A 19,014-nucleotide genomic window follows, 5' to 3' on the forward strand; every position below is an offset into this window, starting at 1 on the left:
CTCCTGCCTCAGCCTCCTGAGTAGCTGGGATTACAGGCACGCGCCACCACGCCCAGCTAATGTTTTGTATTTTTAGTAGAGACGAGGTTTCACCATGTTGACCAGGATGGTCTCGATCTCTTGACCTCGTGATCCATCTGCCTCAGCCTCCCAAAGTGCTGGGATTACAGGCTTCAGCCCCCGCGCCCGGCAAGTACGATGATCTTTTTGCTTCCCCCGGTACGGAGGCCTTGTCTTCTCTAGCTTAAGAGAGGAAACCAAGTACACAACACTCCGGGAACGAGGTCCGAAGCCCCACAGCACAGGAGCGCGAAGAAAGCGCCGTGTGGGAGTCCAGGCGTCTGCGCAGTGCGGGCCGACACTCGATCCCAGAAGGCAACGCGGCTGGATGGTGACGACTACAACTGCCAGAGGCCGTTAGAACGCCTGGCTCCGGAGGGACGTTTCGGGAGACCGCGGCTCTGGGTCACCGCGGTCCACTCGGACCTGCCGCCTCAGTTTACAGCCCAGCTTCCCTCGTCCGCCTGTCGGGGTACTCACATTCACCCACTTAGTCTCCACAATCCAGCTTATCAGGTGATCGCATATGCACCTGCGCAGAACTCGCCACCTACTTCAGCTACCAGAGAGCAATGCGCGCTGCGTAATGGACTACAAGTCCTAGAAGCCTTTGTTCCAACATTTTCATCCAGGGACTTTAACCCAAGAGCCTGCAGTGGGAGGCCTCGGGATGGCTGTAATCACTGAAGGAGTAGGGATATAATCATTGATGTGCGGCGTTGGGTGGAGGCCAGGGGATTATTGTTTATTTGCAGGACCCGTAAAACACTCAGCAAAGTCAGACGCCATGGCAGCTGGTGTGTCAGAGATACATTAAGATTAAAAAAAAAAAAAAAGCCGGGCGCGGTGGCTCAAGCCTGTAATCCCAGCACTTTGGGAGGCCGAGGCGGGTGGATCACGAGGTCGATTGATCGAGACCATCCTGGTCAACATGGTGAAACCCCGTCTCTACTAAAAATACAAAAAATTAGCTGGGCATGGTGGCTCGTGCCTGTAATCCCAGCTACTCAGGAGGCTGAGGCGGGAGAATTGCCTGAACCCAGGAGGCGGAGGTTGCGGTGAGCCGAGATCGCGCCATTGCACTCCAGCCTGGGTAACAAGAGCGAAACTCCGTCTCAAAAAAAAAAAAAAAAAAAAAAAAAAGAGAGAGATGGGGGGTCTTCCTTCCTTCCTTCATTTGGTTAGGCTGGTCTTGAACTCTGGACCTCAGGTGATCCACCCACCTTGGCCTCCCAAAGTGGTGGGATTACAGGAGTGAGCCACCGTGCCTGGCCATCTCTTATTTATTCACTTATTTTATTTTTATGTTTTCAGAGAGAGTTTCACTCTTGTTGCCCAGGCTGGAATGCAATGGTGCTATCTCGGCTCACTGCAATCTTTGCCTCCTGGTTCAAGGAATTCTCCTGCCTCACCCTGCCGAGTAGCTGGGATTACAAGGGTGTCGTGTGCCATCACGCCCTGATGAGTTTTGTATTTTTAGTGGAGACAGGGTTTCACCATGTTGGCCAGGCTGGTCTCAAATTACTGCCCTTAGGTGATCTGCCCGCCTTGGCCTCCCGAAGTGCTGGGATTACAGGCGTTAGCCAGTGTGGCTGGCCCCATCTCTTTTTTAAAAAAAGGATATCAACATTACGGCTTCATTAATTTATTCAACAGAAATTTATTGGTTATTGGAAGTGTTCCACTCTCCCAACTACTTGGAATACTTTAGTGAACTGATAATAAATTCCATACTCTGCTTAGCCTTACATTTTAACGAAGACAATAAACTGAAAGCATAATCAGGAAATCATATCTTATATTCGATGGAAATATATACACTTGCATATGTATTTATTTATACACATTACATCCAACCAGCAGCTTAGGAAGCTTTTGGTGTGGAGGGAACACTTGGCAGGATAATTTTTTTATGAGTCCTCATATGGCGGTGGTATGTGGATGACTGGCGGTAGCTCGTCTTACAAAAGGGACAGGTATAGGGCTTTTCTCCTGTGTGGATTCTCTCATGAGACTGCAAGTTGGTTTTGTGGCTGAAGGACTTCTCACACATGCTGCATGTGAAAGGCTTCTTTCCTGTGTGAATCATCTGATGCACGCGTAGGTCTGATGTCTGGAAGAAGCCTTTTTGACACTTAGGACAAACAAATGGTCTCTCATTCCTGTGTCTTCTCTGGTGAACTATTAAGTGAGACAGATACCTAAAGACCTTGGGGCATTCCTCACATTTGTATGGTTTTCGAACTCCATGGGCTCCTTCCTGATGTACCTCACGTGTGTAGTTTTCCTCATTGCTTTGGTGGGTAGGGGCATACTCAGGAGAGGACTGCTCTGGCTGTGAGATAAACCCTGGTCCCATCTCCATAGGGACACCTTGAAAAGAGATTCCGTTTATGGACCCTTTCTGGGATCTAGCAGTGCCTAGCTCTCTTCCTCTTGAGTTCTTTGGGTTCTCACAAGAAACACCTCCCTCTTCAGGCCTAGGACCATTCTCTTCCTGGATAATGATTAGGGAAGCTATTTGATTGCCGCGATTAGTAATATTTTTGTTTACTTGAGTAGTTTTCAAAGAACTGTTGCTGCGATCTTGTTCATCTTCATGTTCTGTGAAAATAGACACTCGCTGAAGTTGTACTCAAGAAGGAATCTGCATAGAACATCCCTCAGTTGTGCAGATTCACCGGACTTACCTTGTCCTGTTTCCAAGGAAGTATCTTGGGAAGTCTGGAAGGGTGTCCCCATGTTTGCTCCTCTTGGCGTTTCGGCAGACATTTGTTTTGTGAGGTGAACAATGACATCTTTTAAGGGCATATTCTCAGAAAACAGAGCTTCCTGTCCCTGCATGTGGACATGCACCTGTAAAAACAAAACAAAACAAAACAAAAAAAACAGGTCACTGTTGTATCTGAATCTGTTGTGTAACAGAAGATTTTTTTGAAAACTGACCCTCAACAGGCTCTCACAAGCTCATTCAAGTAAGAGCTACCACATAGTTTTGTCCTGTCCTTATCTCTGATGGTGTTATTCTTGTTACTACAAGCTCTTATGTTTAATAAAGTCACATGGATATTGAATTTGCCAATACTGAATCATTTCCCCTAGGAAAAATTCAAGGTTAGTTTCCTGTGAGATTCTGGCATTATTTTTGTCAATGGATCAATACATGAGTTTGTTGTATGTGTGTATATGTTCAAAGATACCTCATTTAATACATACTTTCATAAAGGAGAGCTCAGACAAATAAAAAACCGATAAAGAAAAAAAAATACTGCCGGGCGCGGTGGCTCAAGCCTGTAATCCCAGCACTTTGGGAGGCCGAGGCGGGTGGATCACGAGGTCGAGAGATCGAGACCATCCTGGTCAACATGGTGAAACCCTGTCTCTACTAAAAAGTGCAAAAAATTAGCTGGGCATGGTGGCTCGTGCCTGTAATCCCAGCTACTCAGGAGGCTGAGGCAGGAGAATTGCCTGAGCCCAGGAGGCGGAGGTTGCGGTGAGCCGAGATCGCGCCATTGCACTCCAGCCTGGGTAACAAGAGCGAAACTCCGTCTCAAAAAAAAAAGAAAAGAAAAGAAAAAGAAAAAAAAATACTGGCCGGGCGCGGTGGCACAAGCCTGTAATCCCAGCACTTTGGGAGGCCGAAGCGGGTGGATCACGAAGTCAAGAGATTGAGACCATCCTGGTCAACATGGTGAAACCCCGTCTCTACTAAAATACAAAAAAATCAGCGGGGCATGGTGGCACGTGCCTGTAATCCCAGCTACTCAGGAGGCTGAGGCAGGAAAATTGCCTGAACCCAGAAGGCGGAGGTTGTGGTGAGCCGAGATCGCGCCATTGCACTCCAGCCTGGGTAACAAGAGCGAAACTCCGTGTCAAAAAAAAAAAAAAAGAAAAGAAATACATATTATTGATTAGTTAATTCCGAACTCAGAAGATCCAACACATGTATTATCACCATAATATCAACTTTCTTGCACTTAGGAACACTAGACAGTATTACAGCATTTTACTTCAGTGTCGCTTTATTCTTTTTTTTTTTTTTTTTTTTTTTTGAGACGGAGTTTCGCTCTTGTTACCCAGGCTGGAGTGCAATGGCGCGATCTCGGCTCACTACAACCTCCACCTCTCGGGTCAGGCAATTCTCCTGCCTCAGCCTCCTGAGTAGCTGGGATTACAGGCACGTGCCACCATGCCCAGCTGATTTTTTGTATTTTTAGTAGAGACGGGGTTTCACCATGTTGACCAGGATGGTCTCGATCTCTTGAGCTCGTGATCCACTCGCCTCGGCCTCCCAAAGTGCTGGGATTACAGGCTTGAGCCACTGTGCCCGGCTTAAGATTTAGCTTTTTTTTTTTTTTTTTTTTTTTTTTAAGATGGGGTTTCCCCATATTGGTCAGGCTGGTCTCAAACTCCGGACCTCAGGATATCCACCCACCTCGGCCTCCCAAAGTGCTGGGATTACAGGTGTGAGCTACCGCGCCCGGCTCAGTGTCACTTTAAACAACAAAGTTATCAATAAAAAGCACAAAAGTGTGAAAATGTGTCACTACATAGGCTGTGAAAAGGACACTTATTTACACTGTAAGAACCAAAATAGGAAGTGAGGTTGTGGCCTTTTTCAGCCCCAACTGGAAACATGCACCCAAGGTAACTCAAATACTTTACCACTCTACACATATCTGAAAATGACTAAGGAGATGCCTCAACTATTTATTTTACAAATAAATTTTAGCAATTTTGGAAATATGGGCTCTGAGAATAAGGATCTACTGTAATTGCTTCTTTAGAATGTCTTTCTTGATTAGGGCTAATTGACAGAAGAACCAGCTCTTGTCAAGACATTTCTTCCTCATCCTTGAGGTCTTCATTTAAATGTCACTTTCTTTTTTTTTTTTTGAGACGGAGTTTCGCTCTTGTTACCCAGGCTGGAGTGCAATGGCGCGATCTCGGCTCACCGCAACCTCCGCCTCCCGGGTTCAGGCAATTCTCCTGCCTCAGCCTCCTGAGTAGCTGGGATTACAGGCACGCGCCACCATGCCCAGCTACTTTTTTGTATTTTTAGTAGAGATGGGGTTTCACCATGTTGACCAGGATGGTCTCGATCTCTTGACCTTATGATCCACCCGCCTCGGCCTCCCAAAGTGCTGGGATTACAGGCTTGAGCCACCGCGCCCGGCCTTAAATGTCACTTTCATGCCGGTCTCACTTGAGGCCAAGGGAGGTGGATCACTTAAGCCAAGAGTTCGACACTGGCCTGGCCAACATGTTGAAACCCTCTCTATTAAAAACACAAAAATTAGCTGGGCTTGTTGGAGCATGCCTGTAATCCCAGCTACCCTGGAGGCTGAGGCATGAGAATGGTTTGAACCCAGGAGGCAGAGGTTGCAGTGAGTTGATACATGCCACTATACTCCAGCCTGTACTACACGGTGACTCCATCTCAAGGGAAAAAAAAAAAAGCCGGGCCCGGTGGCTCTCGACTGTGATCCCAGCACTTTGGGAGGCCAAGGAGGGTGGATCATGAGGTCAGGAGTTCAAGACCAGCCTGGCCAAGATGGTGAAATCCTGTCTCTAGTAAAAATACAAAAATTAGCTGGGTGTGGTGGTGCACGCCTATAATCCCAGCTACTCAGGAGGCTGAGGCAGGAGAATTGCTTGGACCTGGGAGGCAGAGGTTGCAGTGAGCTAAGATTGCACCACTGCACTCCAGCCTGGGTGACAAAGCGAGACTCCGTCTCAAAAATAAAAAGGAAAAAAATGTCAATTTCTCAGAGTCTGGCATTATACAGACTAAAATTAACTTAATCAAACATCAATATGTTTGGCTCCTATATGTCCTGTAGAATTAAACAGATATATATCTTTTTGCTTTTTTTCTTGAGAACTTAGGACATTGAAGATTCTTTGTGTGAATGATGGGAGAGTGTGGGCTAACTAATAATTGAACGTGCAATAGCTTCTCTAACTTCCAGACAACTCCACCTGATTATGATTTACTCCTTACTTTCCTTTGTCCCTTATCCGAGCAATCAGAACCCTGTACTCACTAAGGCAGGTGGATTAATGCTGTCATCAGTCAGGTCTTCCATGAATCTCTCCAAGTTTTTGCCACTTGATTTCCATTTTTCTTTCACACTGGCCTTGTCATGGCAGTAGCCACCAATCATAAACTGCTCCAGGACTAATAGAGAAATAATTTCATCCTTACTGTGCTTTTCTGGTTGCAGCCATGAATGAAAGATCTTATAAAGTCTTTGCAATTCCTGCCTTGCATATGAATTATTGCTGTCTTGCAATGAATTGAGCACAGTTCTTGAGAACTCAGAAATCCCTTCTTCTGTCTGAACAGCAGGTCCTTGTCTTTGTTGAAACTCTGAATTTCCTGATCTAAGATCATTCTCAGATGGTTTACACTGAAATAAGCTTCTTTGATCTAAAGCCATTTTCACCAATTCTCAGAGAGACTTTATTTTGATGATTCAGTCTCTTCTCTTGTGTCTCTGGGAATTGGTTTCAACAACTGGTGGATTCTTTAAAATGGCAAGCTAGAAATAGAAAAGAGATAAGTAATTAATGCACCACTGGCATAATTAAAGACCAATCAACCAAAACGTTACGCCTAGATGATTTTATGGATGAATTCTACCAGACATTAAAAAGAGAAATAATTTGCCCAGTGCCACGGCATGTGCCTGTAGTCTCAGCTACTCGGGGGAGGGTGAGGTGGGAGGATTGCTTGAGCCCAGGAGTTCTGGGCTGTAGTGTGCTATGCCGATCGGGTGTCCGCATTAAGTTCGGCATCAATATGGTGACCTCCTGGGAGCCGGGACCACCAGCTTGCCTAAGGAGGGGTAAACCGGCCCAGGTCAGAAACGGAGCAGGTCAAAACTCCTGTGCTGATGAGTAGTGGATCGCGCCTGTGAATAGCCACTGCACTGCAGCCTGGGCAACATAGCGAGATCACGTCTCTTAAAAAAAAGAAAGAAAGAAAGACTTAAAATTTTACATAAACTCTCCCAGAGCATATGAGGAAACACTATGCACTTTAGTTACTGAAGTCAGCACTTCCTGATACTAAAATCTTGCCAATACATTAAAATAATTCAAAGCAAATTATTTGAAAATCAAATTGACTCATAAGAATACATCACAAATGGTGTTCATTTCCAAAATGCAGGAAGTTTGGGTTAAAATTCAAAAATCAATGGAATTTACTTCATTAACAGGATATAGATACAAGAACATAATATAATCATCTCAATGAATGTGTTTAAAATGTCAGTGTTCATTCCTGAAAAAGGCACTTAATAAACTAGAACTATTAGGAAATATCCTTCGCTGGTCATGATGGTTCACTCCTGTAATCCCAGCACTTTGGGATGCCGAGGTGGGTGGATTACTTGAGGACAGGAGTTTGAGACCAGCCTGGCCAACATGGTGAGCCACTATCTCCACTAAAAATGCAAAACTTACTGGGTGCGGTGGCTCACACCTGTAATCCCAGCACTTTGGGAGCCTGAGGCAGGTGGATCATCTGAGGTCAGGATTTTGAGACCAGCCTGACCAATATGGTAAAACCCCATCTCTACTAAAAATACAAAAATTAGCAGGGCATGGTGGCATATGCCTGTAGTCCCAGCTACTTGGAAGGCTGAGATGGGAGAATTGCTTGAACGTGGGAGGCAGAGATTGTAGTGAGATGAGATCATGCCAGTGCACTCCAGCTGGGTGACATAGTAAGACTCGATCTCAAAAAAAAAAAAAAAAAGACTTAACCAAATGTGCCTGTGGACCTAACTTCTCTGGTGGTGGAGACACGAGAATCGCTTCAACCCGGGAAGTAGAGGTGGCAATGAGCCAGGAGCATGCTGCTGTGCTCCTGCCTGGGTGACAGAGTGAGTCTCTGTCTCAAAAAAAAAAAAAAAAAAAAAAAAAAAAAAATCCTTATGTGATAAATATTTTACAAAGTAATTACAACAAAAATTGTTTGTTTGTTTTTTTTTGAGAAGGAGTTTCGCTTTTGTTAACCAGGCTGGAGTGCAATGGCGCGATCTCGGCTCACCGCAACCTCCGCCTCCTGGGTTCAGGCAATTCTCCTGCCTCAGCCTCCTGAGTAGCTGGGATTACAGGCACGTGCCACCACGCCCAGCTAATTTTTAGTAGAGACGGGGTTTCACCATGTTGACCAGGATGGTCTCGCTCTCTTGGCCTCATGATCCACCCGCCTCAGCCTCCCAAAGTGCTGGGATTACAGGCTTGAGCCACCGTGCCGGGCCCTTTTGGGTTTTTTTTGTTTTTTGTTTTTTGTTTTTTGAGACGGAGTTTCACTCTTGTTACCCAGGCTGGAGTGCAATAGTGCGATCTCAGCTCACTGCAACCTCCACCTCCTGGGTTCAAGCAATTCTCCTACCTCAGCCTCCCGAGTAGCTGGGATTACAGGCATGCACCACCATGCCCAGCTAATTTTTTGTATTTTTTTTATTTTTTTTTTTGAGATGGAGTTTCGCTCTTGTTAACCCAGGCTGGAGTGCAATGGCACGATCTCGGCTCACCGCAACCTCCGCCTCCTGGGTTCAGGCAATTCTCCTGCCTCAGCCTCCTGAGTAGCTGGGATTACAGGCACACGCCACCATGCCCAGCTAATTTTTTGTATTTTTAGTAGAGACGGGGTTTCACCATGTTGACCAGGCTGGTCTCGATCTCTTGACCTCGTGATCCACCCTCCTCGGCCTCCCAAAGTGCTGGGATTACAGGCTTGAGCCACCGCGCCCGGCTAATTTTTTGTATTTTTAGTAGAGACAGGGTTTCACCATGTTGACCAGGATGGTCTCGATCTCTTGACCTCATGATCCACCCACCTCAGCCTCCCAAACTGCTGGGATTACAGGCGTGAGCCACCGCGCCCGGCCAAAAATTATTAATAGTTTTCTGCTTAAACTACTACCTCTGTGAAACATTGGATTGCTCCCTAATCAGTGAAATAAGGAAATAAAATATTTCAAATGTATTTATAAAGTCTTGATTTTGTTACAAAAAGTATTCAACAAATTTGGTGGGAATGTAAATCAGCTAACCTCTATGGAAAACAGCATGGAGATTTCCCAGAGAACCAAAAATAGAACTATCATTTGATACTGCAAACCTACTACTGAGTATCTACTCAAAAGAAAAGAAATCATCATATAAAAAAGACACTTGCACTCATATTTTGATTGCAGCACTACTCACAAGAGCAAATTCATAGAAGCAACCTAAGAGTCTCCCAGTGGTTGAATGGATAAAGAAAATGTGAAATACATACTATGGAATACTATGCAGCTGTAAAAGAATGAAATTAGTCCTTTGCAGCAACCATAGATGGAGCTGGAGGCCATTATCCTAAGTAAACTAACTCAGAAACAGAAAAGCAAATATCACATGTTCTCGAGTGTAAGTGGAAGCTAAACAGTAGGTACACATGAACATGGGATGGGAATAACAGACACTGGGAACTCTAATCGGGGGGATGGGAGGGAAATGGGTATTGAGAAATTATCCAGTGAGTACAATGTTTACTATTTCAGTAATGGGTACACTGGAAGCCCAATTTCCACTAATATTCAAAATACTTTTATAGCAAACATGCACATGTACTCCCTGAATCTGAATAAAATAAAATATTCAACAAAGCCGGGCGCGGTGGCTCACGCCTGTAATCCCAGCACTTTGGGAGGCTGAGGCGGGTGGATCACAAGGTCAAGAGATGGAGACCATCCTGGTCAACATGGTGAAACCCCGTCTCTACTAAAAATACAAAAAATTAGCTGGGCGTGGTGGCGCATGCCTGTAATCCCAGCTACTCAGGAGGCTGAGGCAGGAGAATTGCCTAAACCCAGGAGGCGGAGGTTGCGGTGAGCCGAGATCGCGCCATTGCACTCCAGCCTGGGTAACAAGAGCGAAAGTCCGTCTCAAAAAAAAAAAATATATATATATATTCAACAAATATTAGCCTAGGTGAATTTAATGAGGTGCCTATTATAATGCCATTATGCCAAAATGAACTCAATTTCTACATATTGCATTATCACAAGCAGTTGTAGTAATAATAATAATAATAAAACTCTTTTCACTGTGGCTCATGCCTGTAATCTCAACACTTTGGGAGTCTGAGGCAAGGCGAGCAGATCACTTGAAACCATGCATTCAAGACCAGCCTGGCTAACATGAACCTGTCTCTACTAAAAATAGAAAAATTAGCTGGGCGTGGTGGTGCACACCTGTAATCCCAGCTACTCGGGAGGTTGAGCCAGGAGAATGACTTAAACTCGGGAGGCAAAGGTCGAAGTGAGTGGAGATCAGACCACTGTACTTCAGCCTGGGCAACACAGAGAAACTCCATCTCAGTCGTCATCATCATCATCACCATCATCATGATCATCAGAAAATAAAGTATTAGAAACTGACAGTAGAAGGGTGGTTGCCAAGGGCATGCAGTGGGGCATTTGGGAAGATGTTGATCAAATGGTGCAAACTCCTGGACTCAAGTGACTGCTCCCCAGTGAGGCCTTTCAAAGTACTGAGATTACAGGCATGACTATTATGTCTACAGCAAACTTCCAGTTATAAAATAAATATGTGGCCAGGCACAATGACCCATGCCTGTAATCCCGGCACTTTGGGAGGCCGACACAGGTGGATCACTTGAGGTGAAACATGATGAAATCCCATATCTACTAAAAATAAAAAAATTAGCCAGGCGTGGTGTTGCATGCCTGTAGTCCCAGCTACTCGGTAGGCTGAGGCAGGAGAATTGCTTGAACCCAGGAGATGGAGATTGTAGTGAGCCGAGATTGTGCTACTGCACTGTAGCCTGGGTGGCAGAGCAAAACTCCGTCTCAAAATAAACAAATAAATGCAATAAAATGAATAAATATTTCATTATGTCCTTCTCAAGCTAAGAAAAAAGTGAATATGCTCTAGAGATCTGACGTACAGCACGGTTGCTATAGCTAATATATATTGTATGACTGAAATTTGCTAAAAGTAGGTTTTTAGTGTTCTTATGATATAAAAAGCTAAGTGGCTTTCGCCTGTAATCTCAGTGCTTTGGGAGGCTGAGGTTAGCATATCACTTGAGACCAGGAATTCAAGACCAGCCTGGCCAACATGGTGAAACCCCACCTCTACTAAAAATTCAAAAATTAGCCAGGTGTGATGGCTTGCTCTTGTAATCCCAGCTACTCGGGAGGCTAAGACATGAGAATTGCTTGAACCTGGGAGGTGGAGGTTGTAGTGAGCTGAGATCATGCCACTGTACTCCAGCTTAGGTGACAGAACAAGACTCTGCCTCCAAAAGAATATAATAATAATAATAATTATGGGCCGGGCGTGATGGCTCACGCCTGTAATCCAAGCACTTTGGAGGCCGAGGCGGGTGTATCACCTGAGGTCTGGAGTTCAAGACCAGCCTGACCAACATGGTGAAAACCCGTCTTTAAAAAAAAAATTAATTAATTTTTAAAAAAGATAATTATGTGAGGTGATGAATATGTTAACTAGCTTGATCGTGGTAATCATTTTGCAATGTATACATATATATATAGAGAGAGAAATCACGTTGTACACTTTTAACATATACAATCTTTGTCAATTATACCTCAGTAAAGCTAGGGAAAACAAGAAAAAGAGAAAGAAGTGAATGAAATAGAAAAGACAAGCCAGAATCCATACACATGACATCTTTCTCTGGCTGAAAACTTATTAGCCACAGACATCTACAAGGCCACTACCAGCTACACGCACTGTGTTCTGAAAGGATACATTCCTTAGGAAACATTCTTAGTATCTTTACTTTTGAATTTTTTCCCCATTAACAGTTATCATTCCTTAGAACTTCACTGCTTTAACCAAAGCTACAATTTTATGTTTATTTTTACTACTTGTTCTTTCCCATTGATATTTCAAATTCAGAAGTAAATTGAGTTTGCATTGCTTGAAATTGTTTTCTAATCCCAAATCACATTACCTGGGCAACTACACAGACACCATTTGGAGTGCTGAATGGATCAAGAATTTAATCCCTTTTCTGTTAATATATTATTGCCATTTTTGTTTTTTTCTTCAATTTTATATATGATTAACATTTCAAAGATTTGTGCAATTTTGAAAACAGCAGATTTCAAGCCATAAAATCAGAAAATGTGACTGTTTGGTAGGAGTAATACACGGGCACACAAAAACCTAATTGATTTCTATTTCTATTAGCTATATCCTGCTTTGTGTTACTCTCATCTGGTCTCATTAGATCAGATCTGCCACCCTGATCACATCAGTTAATGAGGCAGAGATGATCTTGTTTTAAAACCTCCTAGGAGAAAACAGAATACATTTTTGCCTTTCCCTAATCCATTTATCATAATGCTTCCAGTCAACGTTTATAAAATGCTAATCTGCTCACGTCACACCCGACTTTACTCTCTGGATGGCTCCCTTTGCCCTCAGGGAAAACCACTGAGTCCTTCCTTGTACTATAGGTTTTCCTGGGCCAGCTCTACATTTCTCCAGCCCCTTTTGGGTGTTGTGGCTGGTTCTCTAAATCCAGGGACACTGGTCTCTCTCTGTTGTTGTTGTTTTCCTGTGAAACCCATGGCTTCCCCTTCATTTCACCTCCCTCCAAGTTCTTTTTTGGATTACCCATCCTTTCTCGCCTATGGCACACAGACCACATGTTCACACTTGGAGACACGTACTCCGTCCCGCACAGACGAGGCTGCAAAGTACTATGGCTGATTTCCCAGAACCTGGGCATACAAAACAAGCCTACCAAAGTTCTAATCTGGAGTCTGGCATTTACAAAGTATGTGACCCAGGCATGCTACCATTAGGTCTGGGTCTGTGTCCTGGGGTTTATGATCTCTAATGACACCCAGTTAAATATTACATGTAATGCAACAAAAAGGAATTACTAAGCTGGGTGCAGTGGCTCACATCTGTAATCCAAGCACTTTTGGAGGCCAAAAGTGGACAAATCACTGAAGGCCAGGGGTTTGAGACCACCCTGGGCAACATGGCAAAACCCTGTCTCTACAAAAAATAGAAAAATTAGCCTGGTGTGTTGGTGCGTGCCTGTGGTCCCAGCTACTCAGGAAGCTAAGGTAGAAGGATCACTTGAGCCTGGGGAGGCTGAGGCTGCAGTGAGCTGTGATCTGGGCTACTAAACTTTAGCCTCAGTAACAGAGACCCTGTCTCAAAAAAAAAAAAGAAAAAAAAGAATTACTAGAACATAAAGCCATACAACAGACTTTCCAAAGAGAAATCTTCAGTCACACCAGGCCTTTATACACAGTTCACAACATGAAGCCCTTCAGGGTCAGAGCTGTTGTAACAAAAGACCATTCCCTATACTCCTAGGAGACCCCCGTATCTCTATACTTAGGACTTTTCCTGAAATAGCTATGCCTACATAGACACACTCAAAGAAACAAAACTGGGAATTTTCCTCCCATTATGGAAGCTTACCTTCTTCTTCATTGACTGGGTGATCCGAGGCTGAACACTGAGCTAATGGGTAACTGGCCTTCCACACTGAGTTTATCTGATGTACCTTCCTAAGGCTGCTCCCTTTTATAGAGCCTGGGATCAGTGATTGATTTAAAGATGTGATTGGATAAGACTTGCCTTTGATTGAATTACTGATGGAATCTTCATCCAGCCACAGCTGCAGGTTATATACCATCACTGGTCCTGGATCAATAGATCATAAACAAATACATTAATATCTCTGCAGGCTAGGCGAGGTGGTTCACGCCTGTAATCCCAGCACTTCGGGAGGCCGAGCTAGGCAGATCACTTTAGATCAGGAGTTCGAGACCAGCCTGGCTAATGTGGTAAAACTCTGTCTCTACTAGAAGTACAAAAATTAGCTGGGTGTCGTGGTGGGTGCCTGTAATCCCAGATACTTGGAAGGCTGAGGCAGAAGAATTCCATTGCACCCAGGAGGTGGAGATTGCAGTGAGCCGAGATAGCACCACTGCACTCCAGACTGGGAGACAGAGCAAGACTTTGTTTAAAAAACAAAAAATTGGCCGGGGAATGTGGCTCACACCTGTAATCCTAGCACTTTGGGAGGCTGAGGGAGGTGGATCATGAGGTCAAGAAATGGAGACCATCCTGGCCAACATGGTGAAACCCCGTCTCTACTGAAAAATACAAAAATTAGCTGGGCATGGTGGCACGTGCCTGTAGTCCCAGCTACTCAAGAGGCTGAGGCAGGAGAATTGCTTGAACCCGGGAGGCAGAGGTTGCAGTGAGCTGAGATCACACCACTGCACTCCAGCCTGGCACCTGGTAACACAGCAAGACTCTGTCTCAAAAAAAAAATCTGCATCCCTAGCCTGAGCAACAAAGCAAGACTCTGTCTCTACAAAAAATAACATAAAAAATGTTAGCCAAGGATGGTGCCATGTACCTGTAGCTTGTTTGAGCCAAGGAGTTCATGGCTGCACTGGGTTATGACTACCCCAATTAACTCCAGTCTGGGACACAGAAGGAAATCCAGTCTCTAAAAAGCACGCAGAAAAAATCTGCAGTAAAATGTAACAACATTCACATTAAATGAAAATATAAAGACAAATGTTAGCCTCACAAATTCTGGTCAAGTTTTATTATAAATTACTCATACAAACATGACAAACTTTTGCTCACACTTTTAAGTTTTCAGAGATTTATTAATTACAAAGGTGGCAGAGGACAAGGCTAATGCTCTCTTTCTGCACCAGTTCCAGGCTGGTGAAACAGAGGGGGCTCTAGGACCCCAGAGAAGGCGTTCCTAACCCATCAAAGAGGTGACAGGGGCTGAGACTAGGATTATATCAGAAGAAAGGGAGAAATTGGTGCATGTTTTATATTGAGAAAGCGTGTGATGTTTGATAGACTTAATGTGAGACTTGAGGGAGAGGGAGGAGTTAAAATGGCCAGAAGCTCCTGGTCGCCCAGTGTGGTGGAAGCTGTGCTGTCTTCCCTGCACTCTCCCTCCCCACTTTCCATCCTTATATAGGCTGAGTGAGACTTTGGTGGAGTTGAGAATGTATCAGAAAGGTGAGAGCCAATTACAGCCATGTGTTTCATCTGCTTCATCAGGTATGTGGCCTCTTGGGGTTTGGATTTTCCCCCTATTACTGTAGGGTACAGAGTTTAAATTTCCTGGTCCTGCATTGATGAAATGTCTGCCTGACTTCCCCACAATGGGAATTATGTTCTGAATCCTCATACTGTAGGACTATCATTTCTCCAAGGAGTTTCATCCATGTGTACTCCATATAGAAAAGTATCCCTGCTCCCATCAAGAGCTCATTTTCCGGCCGGGTAGGGTGGCTCACGCCTGTAATCCAAGCACTTTGGAGGCCAAGGCGGGCGGATCACCTGAGGTCAGGAGTTCAAGATCAGCCTGACCAACATGGTGCAACCCTATCTTTATTTTAAAGAAGAAGAAGAAGAGCTAATTTTCCACGGGTGCTTTAGGTCCTGTCACCAACTGTGTCATTAAACCAACTGTGACAGGACCTACAGCACCCGTGGAAAATTGGCTCTTGATGGGAGCAGGGATAATTCTCTGCTACAACAATGAAAAATGTAGCCGGGCGCGGTGTCGTGTGCCTGTAGTCCCAGCCACTCAGGAGGCTGAGGTGGAAGGATCGCTTGAGCCCAAAAGTTCTGAGATGTAGTCTGCTATGCCAATCGGGTGTCTGCACTAAATTCAACATCAATATGGTGACCTACCAGTTGTGGGGGACCACCAGGTTGCCTAAAGAGGGGTGAACCGGCCCAGGTCAGAAACAGAGCAGGTCAAAACTCCCATGCTGATCAGTAGTGGGATTGTACCTGTGAATAGCCACTGCACTCCAGCCTGGGCAACATAGCAAGACCCCGTCTCTAAAAAAGAAAAAAGAATAGAAAAAAGAAAAATGTAGAGATTGTGAGTACCACTGGAGGTCAGTTATCAATTTGTAGTGGGATGAAAGAATTTCCTGTCTGCTTCTGCAGTCTCGAGGAGTTCCTTCAGCTCCATAAGGAGCTATAAGAAAAATATTTGGAGGCAAGCTGGCAATTTTTGTTTGGAGGAGGTTATTGAATTTCTGAGTGGAGGTATATAGCCAGCTGTTGGACATGCTGGTGTGTAACTGGGAGCAGTTAGACCTGGAATATGATGATATCAGTAAGAGGAGTAATAGCATCAGGGATCATAATAACTAACCTTTAAGCAGTGAGGGCATATTTGACTCTGTTCTCAATATTTTCTGCACATTAGCCCATTTCGATTACAACAGAGCTGTAAAGTAGATCCTAAACAACTGCATTTTAACATCAAAGTAACAGAGGCACAGACAAGTTCAGTACCTTGGCCAGTGCTACACAGCCTGTAAGTTGCAGGGGCAGGATTTGATACCTGTCTCGAGTGGGACTCCAAATGCTAAATTAAGGAAGCAAAGACCCTGGCCATTGTGTAAAACCAGCAGCCTTCTAGGGAATGGGCTAATGGAGGAGGAAGGGCATGAGCAGGAGGATTTACCCTCTCGGAACACAGATGGTAGAGGAAATGACTTAGTGGCACCCCAACTTAGGCATAGAATAAACAGGCACAAACATAATAAAAATAAATGTGAAAGCCACACAATAATTTGATCAAATGAGTATTACAAAGATGATACATAATATATATAGACTTGTCAAAATTGTGTGCAATTTTATCAAATGCTTTTCTGACCAATTGGGAAGGCGAGTAGTACTGTCTTTGGTAAAAATAGATGACATGTTTACATCCAGCATCAGCTCAACTTGTGTCTAGTGAGTATCCCTGCTCCAGTGTGAGTGAGGAAAATAACCCGTTTCCAAGAATACAAAGCCAATCTGTCTCAGTATGTAGAAAACAATGATTTTGATTAGAATACAAAAACAAAAAACTGGTAGGAAAATAAACAAAACTGTTACTTTCTTTTTACTTTTTTTCCAGACAGAGTCTTGCTGTGTTGCTCAGGCTGGAGTGCACTGGCACAATCTCAGCTTACTGCAACCTTTGCCCACCAGGTTTGTTTTTTTTTTTAACTTAAAAAAAAAAAAAACTCTTATTGTTTATGTTTCTGCCCACCAAGTTTAAGCAATTCTCCTGCCTCAGCCTTCAAAGTAGCTGTGATTACAGGCACTCACCACACTCGGCTAATTTTTGCATTTTAGGAGAAACAGGTTTTACCATGTTGGCCAGAATGGCCTCCAACTCCTGACCTCAGGTGATCCGCCCACCTCAGCCTCCCAAAGTGTTGGGATTACAGGCATGAGCACCTGGTGACTTTTTTCTTTTTTTTTTTTTTTTTGAAAAGAAATAGTCCATTTATGTATTTTTGATAGTTGCACCTACTTTAATAACAACTTCAAAAAAGGAACAGCATCCATCTGGTTCTAAATGTCTTTTTTTTTTTTTTTTTTTTTTTTTTTTTTTGAGACGGAGTTTCGCTCTTGTTGCCGAGGCTGGAGTGCAATGGCGCGATCTCGGCTCACCGCAACCTCCGCCTCCTGGGTTCAGGCAATTCTCCTGCCTCAGCCTCCTGAGTAGCTGGGATTACAGGCAGGTGCCACCACGCCCAGCTAATTTTTAGTATTTTTAGTAGAGACGGGGTTTGACCATGTTGACCAGGATGGTCTCGATCTCTTGACCTCGTGATCCGTCCGCCTCGGCCTCCCAAAGTGCTGGGATTACAGGCTTGAGCCACCGCGCCCGGCATTATTTATTTATTTATTTTATTTTATTTTATTTTATTTTATTTTTTGAGACGGAGTTTCGCTCTTGTTACCCAGGCTGCAGTGCAATGGCGCGATCTCGGCTCACCGCAACCTCCGCCTCCTGGGTTCAGGCAATTCTCCTGCCTCAGCCTCCTGAGTAGCTGGGATTACAGGCACGAGCCACCACGCCCAGCTAATTTTTGTATTTTTACAAAGGACGGAGTTTCACCATGTTGACCAGGATGGTCTCGATCTCTTAACCTCGTGATCCACCCGCCTCGGCCTCCCAAAGTGCTGGGATTACAGGTGTGAGCCACCGTGCCCGGCCCCTTTTTGGCGTTTTTGACAGCTTGGATTCACAGAGCCTTGAAGCTTTCCACGTGGCACAGAGTACCTGTGTTCTCCTCTGCACCACCTATCGCGTGTTCTAAGAAAGTGTAGCACGTTGGTGGACCAGGGATTCCATCTGTTTATGAAGGAAAGGCGACTTTGCCTGCCCCACTGAATTCAAATCCCAAAACCTTCTCACTTGTTGAGCGATTTGGGAAACTGGAATTCTCCGCAGGAGATGGCAGGTGCGGCGTTGAGCACCATCTGGGCCACCAATATTGGGACTTATTACCTAGTAATAAAACAGCATTAGTTGAAATACAGAATTGATTTTTTTTTTTTTTTTTTTTGCCTCAGGCGTTAAATAACCTGTAGGATTCAAAGTGAATCAACAACAACTCCGGGTGTGGTGGCTCACGCCTGTAATCCCAGCACTTTGGGAGAGTGAGGCGGGCGGATCACTTGAGCTGAGGGGTTGGAGACCAGCCTGGGCAACATGATGAAACCCAGTCTCTACAGAAAGGACAAAATTAGCTGGGCGTGATGGTGCGCCTGTAGTCCCAGCTACTGGGGCAGGCGGAAGGGGCTGAGAGACAGGAAGATTCTTGAACCCAGGAAGTTGAGGCTGCAGTCAGCTGAGATCATGCCACTGCACTCCAGCCTGGGTGACAAAGTGAGACTCTGTTAAAAAAATAAAAAAATAAAATAAAATAAAAACTAAAGAATAATCTCAGGTTGGGCACAGTAGCTCATGTCTGTAATGTCAACATTTTGGGAGGCCAAGGCAGGTGAATCACTTGAGGTCAGTAGTTCAAGACCAGCCTGGCCAACATAGTGAAACCCATCTCTACAAAAAATACAAAAATTAGCTGG

At 44.6% G+C, this 19,014-nt stretch overlaps 1 protein-coding gene across 2 annotated transcripts in view; it reads right to left on the reverse strand.

Moving 5' to 3' along the window:
- Positions 1–1,700: 1,700 nt before the first annotated feature.
- The window catches only part of LOC101049058 (zinc finger and SCAN domain-containing protein 4), a 35,565-nt gene continuing 18,251 nt past the window's right edge, over positions 1,701–19,014 (reverse strand). Inside the window, exons 2-5 of one of the 2 annotated variants that reach the window (XM_074385828.1) lie at positions 13,717–13,782; positions 6,108–6,605; positions 2,751–2,916; positions 1,701–2,664 (exon numbers count right to left, since the gene is read on the reverse strand). In XM_074385828.1, the coding sequence (XP_074241929.1) occupies positions 1,925–2,664; positions 2,751–2,916; positions 6,108–6,503 (1,302 nt within the window). In that variant the 5' untranslated portion in view covers positions 6,504–6,605; positions 13,717–13,782 and the 3' untranslated portion in view covers positions 1,701–1,924. The remainder of the gene's footprint in view (positions 2,665–2,750; positions 2,917–6,107; positions 6,606–13,716; positions 13,783–19,014) is intronic. The other variant, XM_074385827.1, reaches the window with a different exon arrangement.

This window comes from Saimiri boliviensis, chromosome 14 (assembly GCF_048565385.1).
Source record: "Saimiri boliviensis isolate mSaiBol1 chromosome 14, mSaiBol1.pri, whole genome shotgun sequence".
Lineage (NCBI taxonomy): Eukaryota > Metazoa > Chordata > Mammalia > Primates > Cebidae > Saimiri > Saimiri boliviensis.